Below are 25,979 nucleotides of genomic sequence, written 5' to 3'. Positions count from 1 at the left end.
TTCCTGGGGCTGATGGCCATGCTCAGGAGCTCAGGCAGGGCGTCCACAACTTGCGGGTGTCAGAGTATAATCAGGACATGGCTCTCGGCCTGGCCCTCACCCTGATGCTACCAGGTGGAGCTTCCTACCCATCTCTACTGGTCTGGTCTTAACAGGAGGAAATAGCAGCTTAGTCCTTCCCAGCTGCCAAAGCATTTCTTACACCCAGGAAACAGCCACTGTGTCCCTTCCCCCCACCCAGGGCAGCCAAGCCAAAGCCACACTGTACAGATGGGGAAAACTAAAGTCCAGGCAAAAGAAATTAGCAGTAAAGACTGCATTTAGAACTCAGGGCTCCCACCCCAGGCTAAGGCCCCAAGTCCCTTTTGCCTGCTACCCCTAATTCCCTTTTGGAGTTCAGAGCTGGGAAGTGATAATGGGCTCAGGCCTGCAGGGCCCCACTGGGTTGAGTGGCCCTGTGGCCCACAGAGGGTGTGTTGGCTCAGGTCTTCCAGGAGGCAGGTGCTGAGGCGATGTAGAGGTACAGATTTACTGGGGAGGGATCGGGGAAGGGAGCAGGAGTAAGTGGGAAGAGCCTCTGAGCTCCATGGAGGCCCGACACCTGTGAAGGAGACGGGGCAGGAGGGGAGATTACACCAGAAGAGCTCAGACTGCCCTGCAGCTCTGACAAGGTCTTGGTCAAGCCCGGAGTAGAGATTACCCATCAGGGGAGTCCCTGTGCGAGCAGAGACAGCTCTGGTCTCTACATGGTGCCCAGTCACCAACCGGGAGCAGCCCATGGAGACCCTGCCATCCGTCTGCTTCCCAAAAGTCACAATGGAGCCAAGTGACAGCAGCTGGGGGCTGTTGGCTGATGACATGCCGTGCAGCAGCTTCTCCTGAGGACATGACGAAGTGATGGACCCCCCCCCCCCCCTCAGCAGCCCCAGAGGCTCTGTGCTTTGCAAAGTCACCCAGCCAGTGGGCAGGTGACAAGGCACACTCCTGGGGTGTGGCCGTCCTATCCTAACCTTTAAACCACTTAGGGGCACCCAGGTGGCTCAGGAGTTGAGCGTCTGCCTTTGGCCCAGGCCGTGATCCCGGGGTCCTGGGTTTGAGTCCTGCATTGGGCTCCCCACAGGGAGCCTGCTTCTCCCTCTGCCTGTCTCTCTCTCTCTCTCTCTCTCTCTCTGTGCCTCTCATGAATAAATAAATAAAATCTTTTTTAAAAAATAAATAAACCACTTGGATCGTCACAGGGCTTCAGTGCGGGGAGGTGGGGGGCTGCCAGAGGAATGAAAGAATGAAGATTCAGAGACAGTGAGGTGCACACGTGATGTTCCAAACTGAGTGTGAAGCAGCAGCCTGGCATTACAGGTCCTTTCCACATCCGCCACCGTGTGTCCTCAGATGAGCGGCTGCTCCCAACACGTGGCTTTCACCCTTGCAAGGTGGGACGAGCCGGCCTCACTCACGCCTCCCTGTTCAGATCCAAAAACCATGGGGGCAAGTGGGGACCAGTGGTTTTGTCTCTGCAAACCCGGCTCTGCTTCCTACAGAGGAGCCCATCAAAGGCCACCCCAGAACTTTCCCCCTGGTGTAACCCCAGGGGCAGAATGTCATTCTTACTGCCTTTGAGGTTTCGGGGGCTTGGGGGGACATCTAAACTAACAAAGAAAGCTCAAATTTTATGCGTGTTTTATCCAAAAACTATACACGAGAGAGAGTCAGTTCTAGTGTAGCACTGAAGATATATAGACAACTTGAGTCTAAATCTAACTCTGCTATGGGCCGTCGGTGAGTTACTTTACCTCCCTGAGCCTCAGTTTTCTCCTCATAAAGTGGGATAATAATAGTGCCCACTTCGTAGGGTTACTGTGAGGATCAAATACATCGATTTATAGAAAGTGTGTAGAACAATCTGTTTACTGTTACGACATAAATTGGTCATTTGGTCCATGAATAACCTGTTTATTAAAATTTTTTTTTTTTTTTACTGGCTTACTGGCAAATAAAGCTGACTACCAGTAAGGAAGAGGAGAGAAAGGCAAAGAAAGAGAATGCTCAGTCCGCGGGCCTCAGCTCTCTGTTCTTTCAGCTTTGCAGGTTGACAAGTGAGGGCAGAACAGAGGAAAGAGGATTAGGTCTGTGTTTCCTCCATCCCCTTGTTTCGAGGCACAGTCCTGTCTCTTCCATGTTGGGGGTTGTTTTTTTTTTTTTTCTTTTCTCCCAAATCCAGTCCGAGATCCTGCCAGAAAGTGGAGGATTCAGTTATGGCATCAGAAGGTTGAGTCCGATCGCTCGAGGCCCGGGCAGGAAGGTGTGGCGTCACCCCCTGTCCCACCACCCATCGCACCCCTGCCCTTTCCCTCGCCTGAGACCTGGCCCATGGGCTACACCCGGCGTGAGCAGCTCTGGTACCGCCGGCCTTACGGACATCCCAAGAGCTTCACAGCGAGATCGAGACATCTCAGAACACCAAGTTTCCATGGTGTTCCCAAGTAGGTGACTGCAGGGCCCCTGAAAGAATCTGCTGGACCGGAGGTATGAGGATGGATGTGGATGAGAAGCCACATTTCTCCTTCTCCCTGGTGACTGGCTGGGAAGGTGGGGAGCTTCAGGTAGGAGAACCAAGGAGGCACATTTGGGTCTAGTCCTGCCTGGAGGCCGGGGAACGGCCAAGCTACCCTTGGAGGCCTCTCGTGAGGCCAGGAGGACGGGACTATAATGATACGTGGGAGTCAACCTCCAAGACAGCCCGGTCTGTCTCCACCTGCTGGTGTCCACACCCTGCATAGTTCCCGCCCACACTGGATCAGGCTGGTGTGCGTGATCCACAGCACATGGTAGAGATGATGATGTGTCACTTCTGAGGCTGGGTCTTCAAAGATAGTTTTTGTTGTTGTTGTTTGTTTTTTTTTTAAGAGTTTATTTATTTGAGAGAGAACACGAGCAGTGGGGAGCAGCAGAGGGAGAGGAGAAGCAGGCTCCTTGCGGGGAGCCCGATGTGGGACTCGATCCCAGGACCCCAGCATCACGACCTGAGCTGAAGGCAGATGTTCAACCACTGAGCCACCCAAGGTGCCCCTAAAGAGAGGTTTTTTTTTTCCTTAAGATTTTATTTATTTATTTATTTATTTATTTATTTATTTATTTATTCATGAGAGAGAGAGAGAGAGAGAGAGAGGGAGAGACATAGGCAGAGGCAGAAGCAGGCTCCATGCAGGAAGCCCGATGTGGGGACTCCATCTGGGGTCTCCAGGATCCCGCCCTGGGATGAAGGCGGCGTTAAACTGCTGAGCCACTGGGGCTGCCCGCCCAAAGAAAGTTTTAAAGTAAGCTTGCCTTGCTTTCTCTTCGATTCCTCTGGGAGAAGCCATAGCTATGTCATGAGGACACTTGAGCAACCCCGTGGCTAACTGCCAACAGCCATGTGCGTGAGCCACCTTGGAAGCACATCCTCCAGCTCCGGCCAAGCCTTCAGGTGACTTCCGCCCAAGCCGACAGCTTGGGCTTGAGGGGGGACAACCTCACGAGACGCTCTGAGCAAACACCACCCAGCCAAGCTGCTGCTGGATTCCAGCCCCACAGAACCTATGAGATCATAAATGCTTGTTGCTGTAAGCTGCTAAGTTAGTTGGGGCAATTTGTTACACGGCAACAGATAGCTAATGTGCCATAGGACTCCCATGCCTTTGGTTTCCTACCCAGAGGGGTGATCCTTTGGTGATCCTTTTAGGTGACATATCCAAAATATTTTGCGACTAGTTCAGCAATGACATGAGCTGCAAACAATTGGCCCAGTCCTAGCAGCTCTGAATTTGATTGTTCAATGATAGGCCTAATTCTTAAATTCTTAAAAATATTTTATTTATTTATTTATTTATTTATTGACTGACTGACTTATTTTATTTGAAAGAGTGAGAAAGAGAGAGAGAGTGAGAGTGAGGGGAGGGGCAGAGGGGGAAGGAGAGAGAGAAAATCCCAAGCAGACTCGGTGCTGAGCACAGAGCCCAGCATGGGGCTCGATCTCACAACACTGAGGTTATGATCTGAACCGAAACCACGGTCTAGTCCTGGTTTGGAGGCTTAACTGACTGAGCCACCCAGGCGCCCCCAATTACAGGCACATTTATCAATACCCACTGGGGGCAGGGGATGGGGAGACACCAAAATAAAGCAGGAGATTCTCCTTTGGGCTATGGGAGAAAGAGCCATAGACCTAAAGATCATGCGTGGGAGAAAGTGACCCGTCCCTCACGCTGTACCAGGTTCTGAGGGAACCTAGTTGAGGAAATTGTTTTAAGATGAGTCTTGACAGGGCCTCAGCAGACAGAGGGGAAGGTGAGTGGCAGGAGACACGAGGGGATGGACACATGGTGCTGAGATATGGGCCCCACGTCGGGCAGGCTGCAGAGGGGGCCGAGGTGCAAGAGGAGGCATAACGGGAGGGCTGAGGCTGGAGTCTGAGTCACCCCCTTCCTCCTCCACCTCACACCCTCCCTTATCTCCTCTTCTTCCTCCCACTCCATCCCATCCTCCTTTGCTAGTTCCAGATGGGAACATTGAGTCCCTGAGAGCCCTGCTGGGAGAAGCTTGCTTCCTGATGGATTCAGGCTGAGGAATCTGCCCCCAGGGTGGTCCTCCTGCGGAGGAATGTCTACAGAGACACCCTGGCACCCAAGGGTGGGAGTGATCTCAGGCCCGTTCACTGCATGCATCGCCATTTCCTTCCCGAGGCGTCTGTAAGTCAGTTAGGGAATATGATTGTGAGGAGGGAAAACCAGGCAATACGAGTTTATTTTTAAACATCTTCTATTTCTCTGAATGGCTTTCAAGAGGCAGAAGCCCAGAAATGGTGAAATTCAGTTACAGAACAAGCATGAGGGATGAGAGGCACCCAGGCGGACGAGCACACAGCACCCTTCGTCACATGACGGGGTAAATGCCATGAGCCAGACGCAGCTGGGCCGTGGGGAGGGCAGATCACAGACCAAGGGGGGGCAGAGCTGAGAAGGTAGGGGCTCTCTTATCCCCTCCTCAGACGAGGGAACTCGCGTAGATGAAGAAGCACATGCTCCAACCATTTAAGGAGGCACTTAGGAGATTTACCATAAAAAGCAACTCAAGGAGGTTAGGTTGTAAGGAAGACCAGGGCAGCCTATGTTTGCAAAAGATATAAATAGACCTATAAAGATATAAATAGGGCTTCTGACAGGTAAATACAAGCACACGACAGGTAAGGCTTCACTTTAAATCTTGTTCTGTACGAGACGGGACTGAGATGCTTTTTAAGTAGAAACCAGAAGCTAAAGATACGTGTACTAATCAAGAACTTTGTATGGACACAGTTTAAAACACCCAGGGACAAACCAGGTTATCTCTGAAGCCTCTCACAGACCCCAGGCCCCGTGAGCCTAAGGATCACATCCTTGCACGCTCAGCTGGTGGGTTCTGAACGACTCAATTCACTGGGCCCGGGCCAGAGGGTGCAGACGGGAGACTCCAGCACTGGCTTTGGCCTGCAAGATATGTTTTGTTTGGCCTGCACAATGCTCTCCGAATTCAAAATAGTTGCCAACATTTGAAAGTCCAGATTTTTAGCTTCCCTTGAAAAATGGGGTGGAATATTTGGCAAGGCCACCACACATTCCCACATGGCAGCCACCGAGTCAGACAACAGCATGTGTTGTGCTCCATTACCCTGAAGACCCGGCCTCATCTCTCTGCTCACTTATGGCTCCCGCCTGGTTCAGGGAGGCATCAGGGTCTGTGACCAGGGCCAGGCATCCAGTCTGCAGTGACCTCATGACTTTCTGCTTGGTGGCAGCTCCAAGCCTTCAGGCCTTAGTCTTGAGCCCTTTACCCTCATATCCATGGCAGACCCATCTTAGCAGTGGACCCAGGAAGGCATATTCACCCACAGGCCAGGGGTGGGGGAGGCATAACCCTTGCCTGTAGAACTCCCACGTGTCTTACAAAGACCTCTAACTCTGCAAAGGCCAGTCACTGAAAAGTTGCCAGCCATCTTCCACTTCCACAGACTCAATTCCACAGGCATCGAGGAGATCGAGGTCAAGGGTGAGTCACTTCTGGGGCAGACTAGAACACCCAAGCAGAGGAAGGAATCCCAGCTGAGGCTGGGCTGGGCCAAGGAGGGCCGGGAAAAAGGCAGCTTTTCTTGCCATGACCGCGACATGGCCAGGGCAGCCAGGTGAGGTTGGCAGGTTTTGCGGGTGTTTAGAAAGCTCCACTCAAGTCACAGTGTGAACGACTCCATCTGGATCTGTGCAGCATAAAATCTGCCCAACTGCACATGTTGGCCCTGGGACTAACAGCGAGAGCAAAGAAACAAGTGGAGATGATGAGGCAGGTGCAACCAAACGGGGTGTCCTAGCACAGATGTGCCACTTCCTTTCCAAGCTGCAGGAGGTAGGGCTGGGAGGCAGAGGGTTAGGAGCCAAGACCTTGTTGGCCAAAGTCAGACGCTGAAAAGAAAGATAAGGAGCTTGGCCTCAGCGGCCCCCATGCTGCACATGTGCAAATGCCCATGAGATGACGGGAATGGCCAGAAGCAGTCCCAGGAAACAGGGCTGGCCAGAATAAGTAGGGGAGCCCAGGATCCCCAGGTTAACAGATATAACCACCTGTACACACACACAGAGACACACACAGACACACACACAGGTTGTCAGCAGAGATATCTGACCCATTACCCCCCCACATAAACATGCATACATGCAGCTATATCCCATTGTGCACACTCATATGAAGGTGTCCACACACACAATCACAGTGGTTGCGGGTGAGAGCAGTCAGCTTGTCTCACCGGAGGTTTTCGGGGCCCCTCTGGCGCTTTTAGGCTGAGCTACCTGCGGGGGCCCAGCACAGCACAGAGCTCCATGGGACAGAAAATGAACCAAGTCCCCGGACTTGGGCCAGCGGCAACGTCCTGGCCTCCAGCGCCACCTACCGATGCGAGCAATTTTCAGGCTTTAAAGGCCTTGCGATGGTGAAACCCAGAGAACACCAGTTCCCAGGCGCCTCTAGTTTGGGGAAGCTGCCATCCTCCCTCCTCTCTGTGTCCTGTCCGAGTAGAGTGAGACCCCCACCCCCACCCCATCCTGAATTTAGAGAATGAACAATCAGGGCCTGGCCTGCCCTCTGGAAAGCAGTATCCAACACCAATAGGGATGTCAAAACAGGGTTTCATCTTCCAACTCCAACTCGCTGGTGGGGCTGCCCGGAAGGCTGGGTTGAGAAGGATTCTGAGGCCCAGTCTGGGCTCATGGGACAAGAGTATCCTGGTGGAAGTGCTGTCTATAGGTAAGACCATGTCTGCACTTTGCATTTCTCACAGTGGATTCTGGAACCTTGGTAAACTAGATCTTCAGGGTCCTAGATTTCTCCTAATCCACAATTTCACCATGAGGGTACATGTGCTGCTCACACCCGTCTAGGACCAGAAAATGGCCGTTCCGACTTTCACTGGAGTTTTCTCTCTTGCTCACTCAGTAATTTCTGGGCCAGCTGAAGCCCTCGCTGGAGCTGTCTTCATGAAGAACTGGTTCTTCCTTCCACAGAGAGCATATGGATGACTTGTTGTTAGATCAGAATGCTGAAGTCAACACTGGGTGCTCCATTTTACCCAAAACTAAGATTTAGCCAAAGCCCATCCATCTACCAGCACTTGTCACTTCCCAAGAGGCCCCATGAGGGCAATGAGGAGCCGAGAACAACAAAGCCACGCTAAGCAGGTGCCGGACAGCCAGCTGGGCTCAGGCCTAGCCAGGGGTCCTGCTCCCTGCCCCTCACCCATCTGCTTAGGAGGGCACACTCAACTCAACTTTAGGAGTCAAGAGCATTTCAAATTACAACAGGCCGCGGGGCACGTGGAAATAGCTAAAACTTGAAATCTGAACTCTTCGGATGCGAAGGATCTGTCATGTGTGACATCAAGGCACGTAGCTAGCGCCTGCAATTTTCTGCAGCCCTAAAGATGCCCACAGATAGGCGCAGAAGCCAGAGCAGGCCGCTCCCTTGGCAGTGAAACCAGACTCTGCCTCCAGTGCTTAGGTGGATATGAGCTGGTCTTCCCCCCCGCCGGTGGGTAGACCCGGGGATATTTGCCTTTGCCCAGGGTCAGATTAATATTTTCAGCTCCTTGATCTCTGTTGAAACAACTCAACTCTGCTGCTGGGTGCAAAAGCAGCCACAGACATATGCAAACCAACGGGCATAGCTGTATTCTGACAAAAGTGTCTACAAAAATGGGTGGTGGCCTAGATTTGGCCCATAAACTGCAAAACCCTGCATCAGCCCCATACAGGGTCTTCAAATGGGGTTCCGGAGAACTTGGGTGGTGCCTCAGGAGCTCTGCAAATGTTTGGCTCTCACTTCTTCTTAGCTATGTAGGACACTACAACAAAAACGCACCCGCTCACGTGTTTTATAGCATTTTGACGTGAAGGAGGTCAACACATCCACCGTTGGGCAAGCTCGTTGGTCACAAAGGTTCTCTTGCCATCTCCTCTCTGCTGTCCAGGCTGTCCAGAGAATGGCTAAGAGCCTGGGTCCCAACGTGAGCTTCAGTGCCAGCGCTGCCACTCGCTAGCTGCATGACTTTGGGCAAGTTGCTCTCTCTAAACAAGCAACCAGAGTGGGCAATGACCAACGTGCTGGTGCAGCCTCCAGGACGCCCCTTTGGCTGAATTGTGGGAAGATGGAATTGTCACAGTGGAGGGGCCAGGGAGGCTGAGGCCACGAAGGGGCACTCAGGGGCTCAGGGCAGTGCTGTTTACCAGCTGTTACAGAGGTATTTCAATGTTTTAATCACCAGCTTGGTGCACTGGTGCACACCAGTTACACCAGTTGAATATCATTATGATGCTGGATCCATCTGGGATTTGAGCTTCTCACTGGTTTTGATTTCTCCTGGCATCTCCTGCTCCATCCCCACCATTCTGATAGGGACGAGGAGAGAGTGGTTCTGCAATGGTCTTAGCAGGCTCAGGGCAGAGTGGCAGGGCTTGTTTTTCTGCCAACTGGCAGTTTCCATTGGGTCAGGGACTTGGTCGGCAAGCATTTCCTGGGAAGTGCCCTGCAGGACTTGTCAGGGAGTTGTGCTTTGGGCTCCAGGGGCCCAGCATTTCGGGAGCTGCAGCTCCTCTGGCCCAGCCCTGCAGTCCAGTGCGGGCCGTGATGCTCACCTGGCCTTCCAATCTGCCCAGTGATCCAGAAGCAGTGCTCCTCGCCCGGGGCTCCTCCTCGCCCCTGGAAAGAATCAGAACGTGCGTCTGGCGCTGCCTCGCCTGCCCCCAGGATCCTGGCCTTTTACTCCAGCCACTGAAAGCTTTTTTCCAGGCCTGAGATGCTCATTTACAGTCTCGATAATAGAGCCAGACCCTAGTGCCCCTCACGCCCAGGGCTGTCTATGTCTATTACTCGTGGCTCCAGTGAAAGGCACGGCTTTTACTGCACCTTATCTCTCTGCTTCCAGCATCATATTTTTCTGCCTCCTGAGAGACCCAGAAGAATCAGGGCTGTTTTATCTCTAGGTCCTGGAGGCAGGACCTCCTGGTTTCAGAATCCCTGGGGTTTATCTTAATTAGGCGCCATCTGGTGCCCAACGCACATGTCCATTCTGGCCATGCAGCCTCATACCATGAACCTCGGCTGTGCCAGCGTGCAGGCTGCTGGTGGTTGTGGCTGGCTCCGTGAGCCCTAGAGGCTCGTCCAACAGGGTGACTCTGAGACTGGGGAAGGACAGAGGGCCTTTTGGGGTTTAGCCAAGATCAAAGATGACTCTCTCACTTTCTTTCGTAGAGGCTGTTCTTGGGTCTCCCAGTATCTCTGGCCGGGTACCAAACAGAGGAAGGAACTCAAAACCAGGCCCCCTGCCCTGAGGCCTCCTCTGTTGGCCAGAAGGATCCCGGCTGTGGGTGGAAAGACCCATACGAAGACATCTTCATCACGTGCCCCGCCCCCTCCATGATAAGGCAGTCAGTGGTGGGGTCTGCCCCAGACACTCAGTACGGCCTTGACCTTCCTCCCAGGCCCAGTGTCCCACACAGAGAGTGAAAACCCGGCCCAGCTCTCCTCTTCCAGCCCAAACTATTGCTCATTTTGAGAGCCACCTCTGTCTCCTCACTTTTTCCTCCACCCTGGATTATCTTTCTGCAACTACTATCTTACCCTACACTGTCCAGACCATGTACTCAGTCAGACCCTGTGCTGAGTCCTCAAAATGACAAAAGTCAGACCCCAGGTGGCCCTTCACCCCCTTCTTCCGCCCTCACCAGCAGTCCAGCTCTCCTGCACACACCTCCAGGCTCCTGCTCCCTATGACAGTACCTTGGGCTTTCCTTACAAGGTGCTTGCTCACAGCGGGACTCCCCGGGGGCTGGGCGGTCTGTGGCCCACACGGATGGTGGCTCCCCTTTCTGGGTCTTCCTGAGGGACCAGCCATCAGTGTTCCCACCCTCCTTTATAGAGAGATCCTGGCTTGTTAGCAAAAAAGGAAACTGATTCATCAAAGAGAGTTCTCCCCTAGAAGCGGTGACAAGAGGCTCCTGTAAGGGGAGGCTTCGCTGGTGCGCTGCAGGGGGAAGTGACCTCATCTTGGAGCCCCCTGCACAGCAACCCGGTGACAGGGAGCTCAGTACTTCCACTCACAGTCCCAGAGCTGGAGAATCTTGCCAGTGCACCTCCTGGTTTCAGAATCCTTCCCGTCCAACTGTTCACTGCCTCCGACCAGACCTTCCCCCGTCACTCTGGGCAGGCCTTCCCTCGGGTGCAGGCAGGACAGGCCGGACAACCTCCCACTGCACCCACTGAGCTTCTTCCCCTGCATTTGGGCCCACCATAGTGAAGCCCAACACTCCCCTCTTCCCCAATGGCAAAGCTGCTCGGCTGAAGCCTGGGGTGAGGGGGTTGGCAGGCAGGAACTACTGAACTTGGGCTAAAAGCAAAAGCAAAGAAGCATGGAGGCCCCGGTGGTGAAAGCGCCTCCTGGGGAAGACCCTGCAGTGTCCCCTGCTGGCGGAAGGAGAGTTTGCAGCAGGTTAAATTCACTCCCCTCGCCTTCCAGGAGCCCGGCCCCTGGCTGCTGCTGACCCGATGGGTGACTCTAGGTAGGGGACCACAGGAAACAGGTCATCTTGTCCAGTGCTTTCCAAACATGCAGAATTAGAGGTAGGGTTGCTGCGGACGATTTGCCCATTTGACACAGGCCTCCGACCTGAGGAGCTGGGGGAGCCCGAGCAATGGGCTGACATCCAGGCTCTGTGCTGCTGAGCAGGCCCAGGACCGGGCTGACTTTTTGAAATTCATTCTCGGGACAGCATACCTCTCTAACTGCACTGAGATACCATATGGTCCAGCAGCAGCCCGGCACAGGGCAATCCTATTAAAACCAAGCTGCTTCGGCGGTGAGTTTGAAAACCACCCCCAAGATCCGGGAATTGAGGCCCCTGAAAGGGAGGGACTTACCCAAAGTCATCAGCTAATGCCAGGACATGGCTTGGAGCCAGGCTTCTCCCTCGAAGCCATGTTCTTTGCACCACACGGAGCTAGTTTTCATCCCCAGCCCCTTGTGAGACACCCCGGCTCCTCCGACACTGCCACCCTCCTTCGTCAACTGCCCCCTGCAGCCCAGCTACTCTGCAGTCTTACTCTCCTAGATGGGATCATGGCACAGTGTTGCCCACAAGGAGGGCTGGTGAGGATGCGGGCTCAGTCTGCCTAAGTCCCTGCAAGTACCTCACTCATGAGGATGAGGGCAGACGTGGAGAGGGACAGAGTGGTGATGAGCTAGAAGGGTCCAGGGGATGACATGGTGAAGTACGACAGGGAGCTGGAACAACGTGGGCCAGTGAAGCTGGTGGCTCAGCTACGGTGCAGATGCAGCCTGCTTCATAGCCGCCGTCTGCTTGGGGGTCTGTGCCACACCGTAAGGCACATGGGCGGCCACGGTGCCCATCTCCTGAGCCCCGGCCACATGGAACATCTGGTCATCAAAGAAGATGTGTGGGCGGATCTTCTCCAGGAGGGGGCCCTTGGGTGCTCCTGCCAGGAACAAAGCCTCATCCGTCTCCAGCCCCCAGCTGCGCAGTGTCTTGAGAGCTCGGGCCCCAGAACTGGCTGCGCTGCGCGCTGTCACCAAGTAGGTGCGGATTGGACACTCCAGCCGCAGGCCCTTGGAGTAAAACTTCTTCTGCAGCCTACCTAGCGCCTCCAGAAAGCCCTTCAAGGGGCCCTGTGAGAAGGCAAAAGAACACCATGAGTTCCTCTGTCTCCCAAACATTTACCCCCCTCTCCAGCTGGGCTCCTTCCGAAAGCCCTAGTGTCTTGCCGTTTGGGGTGGGAAAGCTCTCGAGAGCCCTAAATCTCCCAGGTCTGCTACACCTGCTAGGGCCACTGTGTGTATCAATGGGACTGTAGGTACCTATGTTGGTCTGGGTGTCCCTACTGCGGTGAGTGGGGATGCCTGGGTCAGAGTAACCGTAGCAGGGCAGCGGTTACTACGTATGTCCATCCATGTGCCCACCAGGTACACGGGTGTCTGTTGTGAGGCTGTGTGAGTGTGGCCTTCTGTGTTCTTCAGCAGGGAGGATATTAAAAACATTTGGTACCTGTGGCATGGGCAACCCTCCAATCATAATGGACGCCAGCTGCAAACAACTGGGACAGACAGACCAACATGCACCTGCCAGATATCGACCCTGCCCACTGGATATGGATGGCTCAGGGTGTCATGTTCCAGTTCTCTAGGGTCAGGGGAAAGATCTACTCTCTACCATGCCTGGAACGACAAAGCTTAATGGGGATGCATGAATAAAGAAGCAAACTGCATCAGTGGCTGGAAATCAGGGCTTCTAATCTTAGAGACCCTCACTAGTGGGGGGTGACCCGGAGCACGGAGTGGTCTCCTGGGCCTCTACCGACCACTTAGTGGTCAAACTGTCCTGCCCTGCACTCCTAGGGATTTCAGACGGACTCCACAGGAACGGAAGTCAGATGAATATATCCAGGAGCCACAACTGGAGCCCGCTGAGCTCTTGGAGAAAGAAAATTGAGCACCCAGATTTTTGTGAGAAGCACAAATAGGAGCTCCCAGGAGGCCTGCAAATCCCAACACCTCCAACCCCAGGGTTTTTTCTCCAGGCCCCAGGGCATATTCTATTCTCAGGGAGACCCCAAGCAGTGTGAGGGTCCCCGAGCCTCCCGGCCAAGGGATGGATGGCAGGGGTGGCCCAAAGCAGGTGGGTTGCTCCAGACCCCACCCCCAGCTGGGGTTCCCTGCCCCCTAAGGAGCTGCCAGGCTTTTTCTTTCCTCCGGGGAGGGAAACGAAGGGGTTCTTGAGGACGTGGGAGATGACTCAAAGGGCTGGGGGAGTCTCAGAAAGGGGATGAGCGGTCCAGAGAGAAGATGGCAGCTTTGGAGACAGGGTGAGGCCTTCGGAGAGGGGAGGGAAGCTTCAGGGAGGGCCGGGGAGCCTAGAGAGAGGGGGGCACTTCAAAGGTGGGAGATAGTAAAAAAAAAAAAAAAAAAAGGTGGGAGATAGTAAAGGGGATGCAGTTCAGTGAAGGAAAAGAAGCTCTTTGAGGGAGGCCGGGGGTCAGGTGAGAGCTGACCCCTGGTGAGGGGCTGGATTCTGGGCTGAGCTTGGGGTTTGGTTCTCGGCTTGAAGTTCCAGCCCAGGGCAAGTTCTGGGGACCCGCCTCGCCTCTCTCAGGGGTCTTGGGGAGTGTGTGGAGCACCTGAGCCAAAGGTTTGTTCTCGTGGGCCTTCTCATGCTCAAAGAACCTATCCAGCCCGTGGGCTTTGACGATGCGCTCCGACTCATCAGAGAAGAGCACAGCATCCCCGTCGAAGGCCACGCGCAGCTGGCTCTGGGACACAGCCACGTCCCTGCTGGGGCTGAAGATGGTGGCAGCGGCGATCCCTGGGCAGAGAGAGGCAAGTGTTGTCTTCCTTCATCCTGGCAATAGGGGTCCCCCCCCCCGACACCTGTCTCAGCTTCCTGGGGCCAATAGGAGGCTACCTCAAGCTGTCCTAGCCCTACGGGCCTCACCCAGGACTCAGCGAGAGGCTCATGAGGGCTCATATTCAGAATATTGAAAAACTGGTCAGTCAGATGGACGGTGGCTTTGCTCTGAGTAGGGCTCTGAGGGTCCTGGCCCATGTCAGGGTCCCCCTTTCGTTGTGGCTTTGCAGGAAGCTCTAGGGGAGCCCCCAGGAAACAGGGGTCCCTCAGAGGACTCAGGAAAGCAGCTGTTTATCAAACAGTATGGAGGAATTTCAATTCTTTGATATCTAGCAAGGTCATCCTGGTGTGGACCAGCTGAATGTCAGTCCTGACTGGGAGGAAGGGTCCCCCAGGCCACTGTTATCCTTCTAGGAGATCCTCATAGGCACTTGATGTGGACCTATGGGGGGCAGCTGGGAAGTAGCCCCAATCCTGGCTTGGCCTCAGTTACTCTCTACTGTTGATTCCAGCAAGTCCATCACCTTCTCTGAACCAAGGTAAGATTAAGTGTGTCTGCAGCTGAGATCCCAGGCTGAAGGCACCCCTGCTTTACTGCCACAATGACCACGCATGCCCAACTCAGGGTTCCTTGGGGCAACCTTGAGGATGACCATCAAGGGCAGTACCAGTGCCATCTGACTATGTACCCAGACTCTCTGCAATCCTGGGCTTCTCCAGGAGTCAGGATGCCCCAGACTGGAGCTGCACTGGACAGCAGAGCCAGCCCGAGGAGGCTGGAGGCCTGGGGCTCTCTTCTCTGGTGGTCATCGCTCCAAACCTGCTTCTGCCCTGCTCTTGGGACTCTAGGCTCACAAGGGCTGGACTAGAGTGGAACTCTGGAGGAGAGAGAGCAGTGCCAGGCAGCTCTCAGCAGCCTGAAGCTGCTCTAAGTAGGGCCGGGCCCTGGGCAGCAGGCCAGGCACCTTCTCAGCACCTGTAACACTGGGGCTGAGGTGAACCAGGACCACCCAGCTCTGAGCAAGGCCTCCCTCCTGACCCTCCCTGCTCGCTGGCCTGAGCTCAGATTTCAGACATACAAAGGCACACATGCAGTGGGGCAGCCCTTCCTCCTCTGTGGGCCTCTTTTCTTCCATGAGCAAGACAGATACACACCCCGTCAGGAGCACCAACACTGTGGATACCTCCCCAAGCTGCCCCTTGAGAGAGACACTTGGAGGGAAATTCTCTTGGTCAGTACCTGTGGCTGGGTCTCCTAACCCGACCTCAGCACTGGGCCGCCAGCTGCTGGAACGCTAGCCATTTCCCAGACCCCAGTGCTCAGGATGAGCTAGACACCCACCTTCCTCCCCACTGGCTCAGACAGGCAGAGGCTGCTCGTGGTCACACAGGCCTCAGAACCTGGAGGATTCTTAGAAGGGAGTAGCTTTCTGGGCTGTGAGGAGGGTTTCTACGGAAAGAGAAGGCTGTGCAATGCCAATGAGTAAAAAGCATCCTTCACACGGTAGGGTCGGAGGTGGGAGAGTGGACTAGAAGGCCAGTGGGTGGAGTAGGTGGGCCTTATTCTCAGAGCTCACAGGACAGGCCGTAGGAATTAAGGAAGGCACTCCCTCTCCAATGACCACAGTTGCCCCGAGCACCTGCTCAGAGATTTAGGACCAGGCCCCCCGCCTTGGGAACCCCTTCGTCGGACTCCCCAGATTCTCCTTCCCCAGGATGACTCACCTTCATCGATGGCTTCCCGCACTTTTTCTGCATCAGCTGACAAGTAGAGGTTGGTGTGATAGGCCTTGAGGTAGCAGATGGGGCTATTCCCACCTGTCATGCAGAACCGCTCGATGAACAGGTCTGGGGAGGAGGTAGAGAGCACCCAGGTGACACCGAGGCAACCCTCAGGGCCTCAGAGTGGTCCCTCCATGTCCAGCAGGAGCCCTCTGGGTTCTGAGTGGTGATGGGGCAGCAGAGGGATTCCCCGAGTGATTTTAGGCCTCCCTTCCCCTCTCTGAGCCCCTCCATCCTTCACCCACGAAATATGGATGATCAAGCAGGACTGACTGCCTGGAACAGCTCTTGTCAGGTAATCACGGTACTATAAAAGGGGGGTCTCCAGCCAAGATCTGACCCTCCAACCATACATAGCTGATTAGAGAGAGGCAGACACGTGACCCAAGCTGGGCCAATCAGATCGTCTCCAGGCCTCGGCTGATGGTCACCTGGAAGCCCTGAGTGCACAGGTTGGAAAAGATTTGCTGGTCGGTCAGTGGCTGCTGCTCTGACCCCCCAGAGTTACTCCATTGCTCTCCCTGCCCCACCAATGGGACAATCCACATGCAAGGGGTAACCCCTGGTGCACCAGGGGCCCTAGAGGGCCCTGCTCCAGTCCTGTGGGTGGTGTCTCTTGATTTCTCCCTACCTACATCCTAAAGGAGTTAAATATTTCGAATATCATCTCTGCTCCCATCAATCTGAAATTAGGATGAAAAAATGCCACTGAACTCCGTTGGTTGCTTAAAACAAGGGTTTGTAACTTACAAATTTTGGCCACGTTCAGGAAAAGCAGAGAAACCCAGTCTGGGGAGAGACATGTGGATGGGGCAGATGGAAACAGACGTGCTGAGAGGAGCTGAAATAAGGGCTCACGTGGCCCAAGAGAAAAAGCCCAGGAGAGGTCTCCAGTACTTGGATTCAGGCTGTGGTGGGCTCAATTGTATTTCCTTCCCTGTGGTTCTAGGAGACACTTTTTTAACCTAAAATAGGAAATTGGGCAACCCAGGTGGCTCAGCGGTTTAGGGCGTGATCCTGAAGACCTGGGATGGAGTCCCATGTCGGGCTCCCTGCATGGAGCCTGCTTCTCCCTGTGCCTCTCTCTCTCTCTCATCTCTGTGTATTCTCACGAAAAAATAAATAAATCTTTTAAAAAATAAGAAATTACCATATTCTCATCAGCATAAGCTAGCTCTGGAGGGTCTATTGCTTTCAGTCAAGAGTTTGGACGAAGACAAAGTCCCTTCACTCTGACAACTCCACCTGCTTCTCCTAGCAGCCTTGTGAGGCCTGTGAGCCTCACTGCAGATGGGGAAACTGAGGCACAAAGGCAACAAGTGCCCTGCTCAATACATAGGCAGTGGGGCCTGGGCAGCATACCGGAGCCAACTTGTACCGGCTTGTAAGAGTCAGATGCTAAACATTCAGGGATTTTTTTCCAAGCAAGTAAGATTGCTCAACTGTTGATAACTTGAAATCAGCCACGGCCGGGTATTTACATCCTAAGATGGCCATACTCTGATCAGGGTTGGTTTTTCTGGTTTTGTTTTGGTTTGGTTTTCTTAAAAACCCAATTTACCAGTGTACCTCTGGGCTGCAGGCTCTAGTTGGCATTGCCTACCCCCCTGCAGACGTGTGGCCCCATCCCCAGGTGTCTCATAGGGGCGTCCCAGGGCCAGGCCCCTGATGCTCACCGTAGTGGTTGATACTGTTGATGAGACGGACACCCACTTGAGCATGGTTGTTGGTGACGAGGACGATGTCGAAGATGTCCTCACTCTCGGGGTACAGCTCTCGCAGCCTCCTGTTCACAGCCTCCAGAGCCTGGATGGGAGAGAGGACCCCCACCTCTACTCAGGCCCCCAGGACCTGATGTCTGGAGTTGGTAGCCAGCGTGGAGGAGGAGTGAGCTGGAGTCTAACGGGGGCAGAGAGGGATGGTCAGGGGTTGGCCAGGGGCAAGATGCGTGGACCTAACGTCAGCCGTCGTGCTGGTTGACTGCTGCACAGGGGCGCCTCGCTGAAGGGTGAGTGGGGGCCCCATCCACCAGCTCTACTCACTGAACTAGTTGCCTGGAGCGGGGCTGCACTGGCGCAGAGGACAGGGAGGCTTCTTCCCACAGTGGCTCTGTCCCCACACCAAGCCCATGAATTTGCCCCTTTCCTTACTCAGACCCCCAGGAGTGCTCTTGCTCCCCCAACGAAGGCACCCTAGGGCACCCACCTTCACGAAGGGGAAGGCTGGCCCGGGGCTGAAGGGCTCGTTCTCGTGTTCCAGCTGGTAGCGCACATACTCCTCCACGCCCTGCTCCGTGTAGATGCGCTGCTCCTCATCCATGCGGAACAAGGCTCGGGAGGACACAGCAATGGTGACAGCATTCTGGGGCTTGGGCTGTGGAGGTGCCAGAGGAGGGCTGTTACTCACCCTCCCCGATGCAGGTCTCCGGTGCCAGCCTGTCTGGGTGCTGGGGACAGGGAGAGGACCCAGGCCCAGCCCCTGCCCTCAGATGGCTCAGCCTTGGGCAGGGGCAGCCCTGGATCAGAACCCCCTCTGTGCAGGACCCCACCAGGAGCTCAGGGAGATGGTGGCTCCTTGCCAAGGAGCACGATCTGGTGGGAAGACGTGCCTTCAGGGAGTTTGCAATCTAGTTGGCCATCTGGACAGTGGAAAAATGAACACAGGGCATGTAGCCAGAGTATGACTGATGCTCCAGATGGTCTCCAGATGCCCCTTAGGAAGACATGGTGCCCAGAAACATGGCACTTATGTAAGAAAGTTTTATGTCCAGCCCAGATCTTTCTTCTAAGATCCAGACTCCTATATCTAACTGCCCCAGTTGACTAACAGACACTCAGACTCAACATGCTCGAGGCTGAGGTCCCACCACCCCCTGCACCTCCAAACCTGGTTCTCCACCCCCTTCCTCATCTCCATGGACTCAACCCTGAGGTTAGAGCCCAGAAGTCCACCTCAACTCCTTCCCCCTCCTCAACTCCCCTCCCTACACCAATCCATCCATCCATCCATCCATCCTTCCATCCATCCATCACAAAAACCTGTCAACACTATAGAATCCATCCACCTCTTTGTGGTTTCTCTGTCAAGGTCCAGTCTGTCACCATCTCCCGCCCCAGGTCATCCATATTGTTGTCAGGGGATGTTTCTCAAGTTCAAATCTGATGACCCCCTTTCAGTGGTACTCACTCCTCACAAACTCTGTTCCACAGGCCTGCATATGGGGTAGGAAGCCCTTCGAGACTGATGCCCTACCTCTCTGCGCTGTCACCTTCCTGTTACCCCACTTTGCTCAATCTGACCCTTCTCATGTGGGACCATACCTTCCTGTCTGTCCCTGAGCCTTTGCACTCCATGTGCCCTCTTCCCTTAGCTCTTCATCTAGCTCCTCATCCAGCTACCCCCACCTACAGGTCTCAAACTACACGTCACCTACAGGAAGTCCTCCCTCGCTCCTAGTCATGGGCTTGCTACCTCTCCCATACATTTCCCATTTTAGTTAAGTTTAGCACAGGCCTTGGGATCCCTGGGTGGCTCAGAGGTTTGGTGCCTGCCTTTGGCCCAGGGCGTGATCCTTGAGTCCCAGGATCAAATCCCACATCAGGCTCCCTGCATGGAGTCTGCTTCTCCCTCTGCCTGTGTCTCTGTCTCTCTCTCCCTCTCTGTATCTCTCATAAATGAATAAATAAATAAATAAAATCTTAAAAAAAAAAGTTTAGCACAGGCCTGACTGCTTATTTAACTATTTCCAGACAGAGTTCTGGGGAGGAAGCAGGAACCATGCTTAAGCTCGGAGGAAGCACGAACAGGGACTGTCTTGTTCATTTATTGTATTGACAGTTCTTAAAGCTGTGCCGAGCACACAGTAGGTGCTCAGTAAATTTGTAATGCCTCCGAACTCTAAGTAATCTAGTTCAAAGAAAAACAGTACTTGCCATGACAAAGCTAACATGAACTGGAAGCCTCAGGGCGGTCCCCTAATCTGTTTAGCTTGCTTGACATATAGTAGGTGCTCCTGAAACACTTCTTTGGTTGATGCAAAGTTTACGAACATTTACTGGTTCTTTGTGCCAGGTACCTGGACTCTGCCTGGGAGTGGTCCTGGTAAGTGACTTGGCACCTGCCCTCAGAGTCACAAGCTGATGGGGAAGAAGGGGCAGTGAAAACACACACAAAAGGGGCCGGAATCAGTACTTAGGACACAAGTGAAAGAAGAGTCTTGATGACAGGGGTTCACAGTAGGTTGGGGGGGGGCATTTTCATGGAGCTGGGAAGGAGGAGTCAGGTGCAGGAAGGCCTAAGGAGGTGAGCATGCCCTGGTGCATTCACAAAGATGAGCAGAGCCCAGGGCAGAGGGAGTGGGTGTATGCGAGCCCAGATGAGTGGGCAGGTGCTAGGAGGCCTTCCCCAGGGCCCAGGAGGGCCTCAGAACTCCTTCAGCACCTGCAGTGGAATAGGGAGAGGCCATATGCCACCACAGCAGCTGGATCCTTTATAATCCCTGGGGAGGATCAGAATGTGGGGCTTGCCTGTGGGTACACAGGCACCCAGGGTCCCAATACACCTCTGTGACCTGCGCATCCCTGGAACGGTGATTCCCACATAGCAGGTGAGGAAACAGAAGCTCAAGTTGGACCTCCGATGCTGGCCTGCTCCTGACAGCGCTGCTGGCCACATACTCCACCCCAGTGCTTCTCTCTGGAATCAAGCCGGGACTCAATCAGTTGACAACACTGAGTGATTACCATGTGACAGGCACTGTGCCAGGGACATGGCAGGAAACAATATAGGCATGATCCTCGTCCCTATGGAGCTTGTGATCTATCTCTAAGGCCAAGATTTGTGCCCTCTTTTAGAAGAGCATTATCCAGAACTTTCTGTGATAATAGACACGTTCAGTCACTTGAAATGTGACTAGTGAATCTGAGGAACTGGAATTTTAATTGTATTTCATTTTAATCCATTTAGTTTAAGTAGCTATGAGTGGCTAGTGGCTAATGAAGCTTTAGACCTCAGAGTAGTAAGTGGAAGACCAGAGAGTTCCCCAAGCAGATGTGGTAAGCCTCAGTTTGCATATGACTTTTACTCCAATCAAGAGGGTGTATTTGGCCAGCAGGGTCAGAGAAGGGCAGTGGAAGGACAGGTGCCTCTGCTCTTTGCTCAACCCAAGTACTCTCCCAGTTGCCAACCACCCCAGTTTGTGGGATCACAGGCTGGGTACCTCCCAACCCCCTCAGCAACTGTGAGCTTTCAAGGAAAGAAGGGAAAATAAAAGAAAAGGGGTGACAGAGGGCTGGCCAGGGATGGTAAGGGTGGGGTTGGGGGAGTGCGGAGACCCTTCTCATAAACCCAGGAAGCCTGCTGGCCTTCCAGCCGCTGGGCTTACTGCCCCAGGGACAGGCCCATCACCCCTCAAGGACAGAAAGCCAGCTGCCCTCCCAGCCCCTTCAGGCAGGTGCCCAAAGCCACTGCTCCAGCCCAGGCAGCCAGCCAAGGTCTCACTCCTTACTTGCTGAACCACAGTCCCTGCCAGGCTGCTGTGTTCTGGGTCCCCTCTGGTTGACCTACCTAGACCCCATCCCATCCCACTGCTGGCCATCCCAAGAAAAATATCCCAGTTGCCTTGGCCCCAGGAGTCTCCATTTCCCTCTTTTACAAATGGGGACGTAAGCTCAGAGAGGGACAGAGTATTGGCTCTACATCACACAGCAAAGTCAAGGCCGATCCAGGTAGGTTAAGATCCCAAATCTCTGGCCTCTGTCCACACAGTAGTACCCCAGCCCGCTTAGGCCCCTCCTTGATAGCTCCCAGATGACTCCAACCCCTTCCATTTCAGACACTTCCTTGGGACCCTGGCCCCATGCACCCCTCCCCCTCCAGAGTTGGGAGAAATGGTGAGGGAACACCATGCCTTCAGTCTGAGGTCTCTAAGGGCAGGGCTCTCTCTCCTCAGAGTGGAGGCCCCCAGGGCAGGACCCTTCTTTCAGCTCTGCCTGCTGTGACGCTGGACAAGTAGGGTCCAGAAGGCGTGAACTGCTGTGACACATACAGAAAGAGCGGCCTCTCCAGGCTCCAGGGAAGAGCTGAAGGGACAGGTAAAGGGCTGGCCAGAGCTGGGGGGAAGCCAAGCCCTTGGAGATGCCCCTGGACCTACACGCAGAGGGAGACCACCCCCTCATTGGGTTATCAGGCATTCACCGAGGAACACCTCCTCCAGAACACAGGCCTTGGGAACCCGAAAGAAGTCTGGATTCCAGAGTGGGAATTGGGTCGGGCGACCCTTCTAGAGCAGGGACTCAGCCTGGGAACAGTGGGCTCCAGGGAGCTAGGGTCCTGGCAATTCTCCGCCTTCCCCCGGTACTGAGGGGCCGGTGGGGGGGGGGGGGTAATGGAGGAGAGCCAGCTCTCATGTAGGCCAACATGATTCTCCTCCTGTTAGGTCCAAGAGAGGAAGGCAGCCAAAAGCTGTTATTTCTAAAAAGTCTTATGGGAGAAGAGCTGCTGGAGGAGAGAGGGACAAGATAGGTCTGAACGGAGGAGTTGTCTGACCCCTTGAGGTGAGAGGCTCCTACAGGCCTCCAGGGCTGAAATATTCCACCCAGGCTCCTGGGAATGAGAATAAGCTCTAATGGGGCCCAAGAGGTCTAAGGCCCCAAAATAGCCTATGGGAGGAGGAGGGGCTACCGCAGGAAGGGGTGGGGACTGGGAGGACCATGAGGCCTCAGGGGTCATGGCTGACAACTAGGCCTGAGCTCCCTGGTTCCACCCTACTTGGGGAGGAGATGCATTGGTGAGCTCCACTCACCACCCCAGCCCCAGTGTCCATCTCCTGGGCCACGGCCAGGACACTAGTCAAGCTTCCTCCTCAGGCAGGGACCAGCCTCCTCATTGGTCTGCCTGCTGCCCCCCAGAGCGATCTTGCTCGAATGAAATGGGACCAATGGTTTTCTTCCTTTTTAAAAAGCAGGTTGACTTTTTCTTTCAATGGACTCCTGGGAGAACCCCAATATGTAAATTAGATATTGCTATAGTTTCTTAGCATAAATGTATGTTACTAGTTCATTCATACATTCCTACAAAAAATTTTATTTATTTATTTGTTATTTATTTATATTTATTTTGTCAACCAATGGAAACAGCACGGTTGTATAGCTGATAAATTTGAAACTTGGGGGTTAGGCTGCCCGTGCAGACTTAAACTTCATCGTCTAGTCAATCTGTTCCGGTGTTGGTCGGTGTGTGCACACAGTATTGAGAAAGTCCTGAGTCACGCCAATAAGTGGTTGCAAGTGGTAAAAAAATTTTTGCTTTGTTTTAAACTACGGGCCTCAAGGTACTCAGCAACAACAATCTCAAGATAAACTTCTAGTAAACAGTTTACAGGAAAAGCTTTAATCTGAAGTTTACTAAAAACAACAAAAACACCTAATCAACCTGCAGTATAAATTAGTATACTGGTGTAATCAATCGAAAGTGCTAAGATGTCCATCTAATGCATTAGAGTGAACTGAGTTTTATTACACGTTTTTAATTGTTTAGGGGGTAGTTTAAAGAAAAAGGAAAATAAATTGGATCCATATGTGTGCAGACCTCCAGAAACATGGGGCCCTAGTGGAACCTCCTTTTAAAACCCCTAACCTCATTGAACACCTAGGCTCCTTAGTATGGCATTCAAGGCCCTGTGTGGGATCTCTGGCATCCCTCCCACGTGTCTCCCAAAGATCCTGCATTCTCCTACTCAGGTTCAAAGTCAGCCCCAAGGCTTTAGGGGCTTGTTTCCCTGTCTGCCTGGGAAATGCTGCCTACCCAGGCTTCACGGTGAGCTCAAAGGCTAGGAGCTCAAAGGCTAGGTCTGCAGAGCCTTCCTCGGTGGCAGTCACTCAGTCTTGTTTGCTCCCTCCGCTGCATGTAGGGTGTTTGCTCTGAGCGCTCACCACGTCCCGGTCTCCCCCAGCCCCCGTGAGCTCCTGAGGCAGGGACTCAACCAAATTCATCTCCCAGTCCCCACTGCTGAGCAGAGCCTAGAGATGCTGCAGGGAATGACTGTGGAGTGACTGTTGCCCCCTTCCTGGGGAAGGGCCCTTGGAGGGAAGCAGCAGGATGCTTTAAGGTCAGGCGGGAACCGTCTAGAGGATGCCTCTGGGCCAGCCTCCTGCTCAGTCCCCTTCCCAAGCTCGGAGAGCTCGGAATGCGCAAGGCCCAGGGGACAGCCGGGACATCAGGGATCTGTCCGATGGCAAGAGGAGGTCTCGCCTCTGTGTGGGTCTCCCAGGGCTGAGACCGCCGGGGGGCCCGGGCGCGCTGATGCGCCCTGCGATGGGCGCGGAGGCCGCGGCTGTGCCGCAGAGCCCAGCGCGGCTCCTTCCCTAAGGACGCGGGCGGCGCAGCAGCCGGAGCCGGAGCGCAGGGCCTTGAGCCAGAAGCCGGAACGCAGGCGCCGGGTCCGGAGCCCGAAGCCCAGTGGCGGGCACCTGAGCGCCCCGCGAGGGGCCGGGTTTCCAGAGTCGGGTTACCCGAGCCCGGGCCGCGCGCCCGCTCCGCCGCCAAGTGCAGTGGGCGCGCCCTGGCCGCGCGCTCGCGCAGGAGCCGGGCCGAGGACGGCGTGGGGGAGGGGGCCCTGGCGGGGAACCCGAGCCCCGGGGACAAGAAGACACCCGCGCGCAGCTCCCAAAATAAACGCGAGCCGGCGCCAAAAGCCCGGCACAGGCTGGGGCGGAGGAGCCGCGTCCCCCCCGCCCCAGCGCTGCCTCGGGGCCCCTCCGGGGGCTGCCGCCCCTCCCGCGGAGCCCCCTCCCCTGCCCTCCTCCGTCCCCAGGCCCTGCTGTTACCGATTTGGGTTTCTTCTTGGGCGCGAGGTTGTCGTAGAAAGTCTTGCTCTCCTCCCAGCCCGGGGCCGCCGCGGTCTCTGCCCCCGGGCCGGGCTCGCGGGGCGCCCGGGGCTCCCCGGGTTCCATGCTCCGGAGGCCACCGGGCGGGCGGGAGCGGCGGCGGGGACGCGGCGCTGGCGGGGCTGCGCTGCAGCAGGAGGCGCGTCCCGGGCGTGGGAAGGGGGCGGGCCGCGGCGGGGGGGAGCGCGCGGGCGGCGGCGGGGGCTGGCCGGGGGCCGGGGGCCGGGGGCCGGGGGCCGGGGCTCGCCAAACTCGCCCTCCCCGCTGCGGGCGTGCGGCCGCCGCGGGATGTGCCCTGCGGGGCAGCTGAGTCCCCAAGTGAATGCGGGGCGGGGGCGGGCACTAGGGAGGCTTTGGCGTGTCGGGCTCCCGGGAGGAGGGGCCCCGAAGCAGGGCTTGCGGGCTGCGGCGGATTCGGGATTTCGGGGATCAAGGGCACCGACAGAGGAGAGGCCTGACAACTTTTCTTCCCAGGATGGTGGTCCTCAAAGGGGAAAATGAAAACCTGAGCCTCCCCCCACCCGCCCAAAGCTGAGCCGCCTCTTTCCCGGGTCCCTGGGAACCCGATGGCCGACCCTAGTCCACCCTGCGGAGGGAGAGGCGGTGGCGGTGGACAGCTCCGTCCTCGAGCAGGACCCGGCGCCCCGCCCGCCGCACCCCAGCGGGCCCAGCTGGCAGCTACTCCCCACCAAGGCGGAAGGACGTTTGAAGTCAGTGGCGACACCGGGGCGCGTCGGCCCGGCGGGGGACCCATACCGAGAGACACCCGGGGGCTCTGAACCCACGTTCTTGCTGGCCCCTTGACGGCCAGTAGGGGGCTCGCGCTCACAGGTTCCACCTGCAGAGCTCGGGGCGGTTGTGAAGCGGCTTAGAGAGGGAGGGTAGGAAAGGGGCTTGGGAAGCAAAGCCTGTTGGACCACCATCCCTGTGCCCTCCTGGTGCGGAGCCCGGGGTGCAGCCACTAATGCCACCGAGGCATAGATCAGGAAGCAGAAGGGGCATCTCTGCGGGAGCCTCGAGGTCGGCATAGGTATATGGGAGCAGCAGAACATGCTGGAGGGCATGTGGCTGGAAGGGGGTACAGAATGGAGGCATAGGCCCAGCCTCCACCATGTCCTGGGGTGGGGGGAACCAACCAAACCTCGTGCGGGAGGAAGGGGAAAACAATAAAAAACTTTTAGGATTGGGGTAAGTGTGTTTAGACTTGTCCTTCTCCCGATTCGATAGATTGTTTCCATGGATGGCCCCCAACTCTCTCTAGTGTGCCTGCCCCTTGGCGATGTGAGTTGGTCACACAGACCTGGATGAGCCTTCGCAGGCTGCAGCGATGGGCACCATATGGCTA

The 25,979-nt window shown here is 55.2% G+C and overlaps 1 protein-coding gene across 1 annotated transcript; it reads right to left on the bottom strand.

The window, feature by feature from the left end:
- Positions 1 to 3,183: 3,183 nt before the first annotated feature.
- Positions 3,184 to 24,756, bottom strand: NT5C1A (5'-nucleotidase, cytosolic IA). The gene is made up of 6 exons (XM_041738908.1): positions 24,575 to 24,756; positions 17,955 to 18,122; positions 17,426 to 17,555; positions 15,693 to 15,815; positions 13,741 to 13,925; positions 3,184 to 12,235 (listed from the first exon to the last, which is right to left on the bottom strand). Exons 1-6 carry the CDS (start codon positions 24,698 to 24,700, stop codon positions 11,870 to 11,872), a joined length of 1,098 nt encoding a protein of 365 aa, XP_041594842.1. The 5' UTR covers positions 24,701 to 24,756; the 3' UTR covers positions 3,184 to 11,869.
- Between the last annotated feature and the right edge of the window lie 1,223 nt (positions 24,757 to 25,979).

The sequence above is a fragment of the Vulpes lagopus genome, chromosome 23 (assembly GCF_018345385.1).
Source record: "Vulpes lagopus strain Blue_001 chromosome 23, ASM1834538v1, whole genome shotgun sequence".
In the NCBI taxonomy this organism is placed as follows: Eukaryota; Metazoa; Chordata; class Mammalia; order Carnivora; family Canidae; genus Vulpes; species Vulpes lagopus.
Note: the sequence above shows the minus strand (reverse complement) of the source record. Positions and strands in the feature narration are given on the sequence as shown.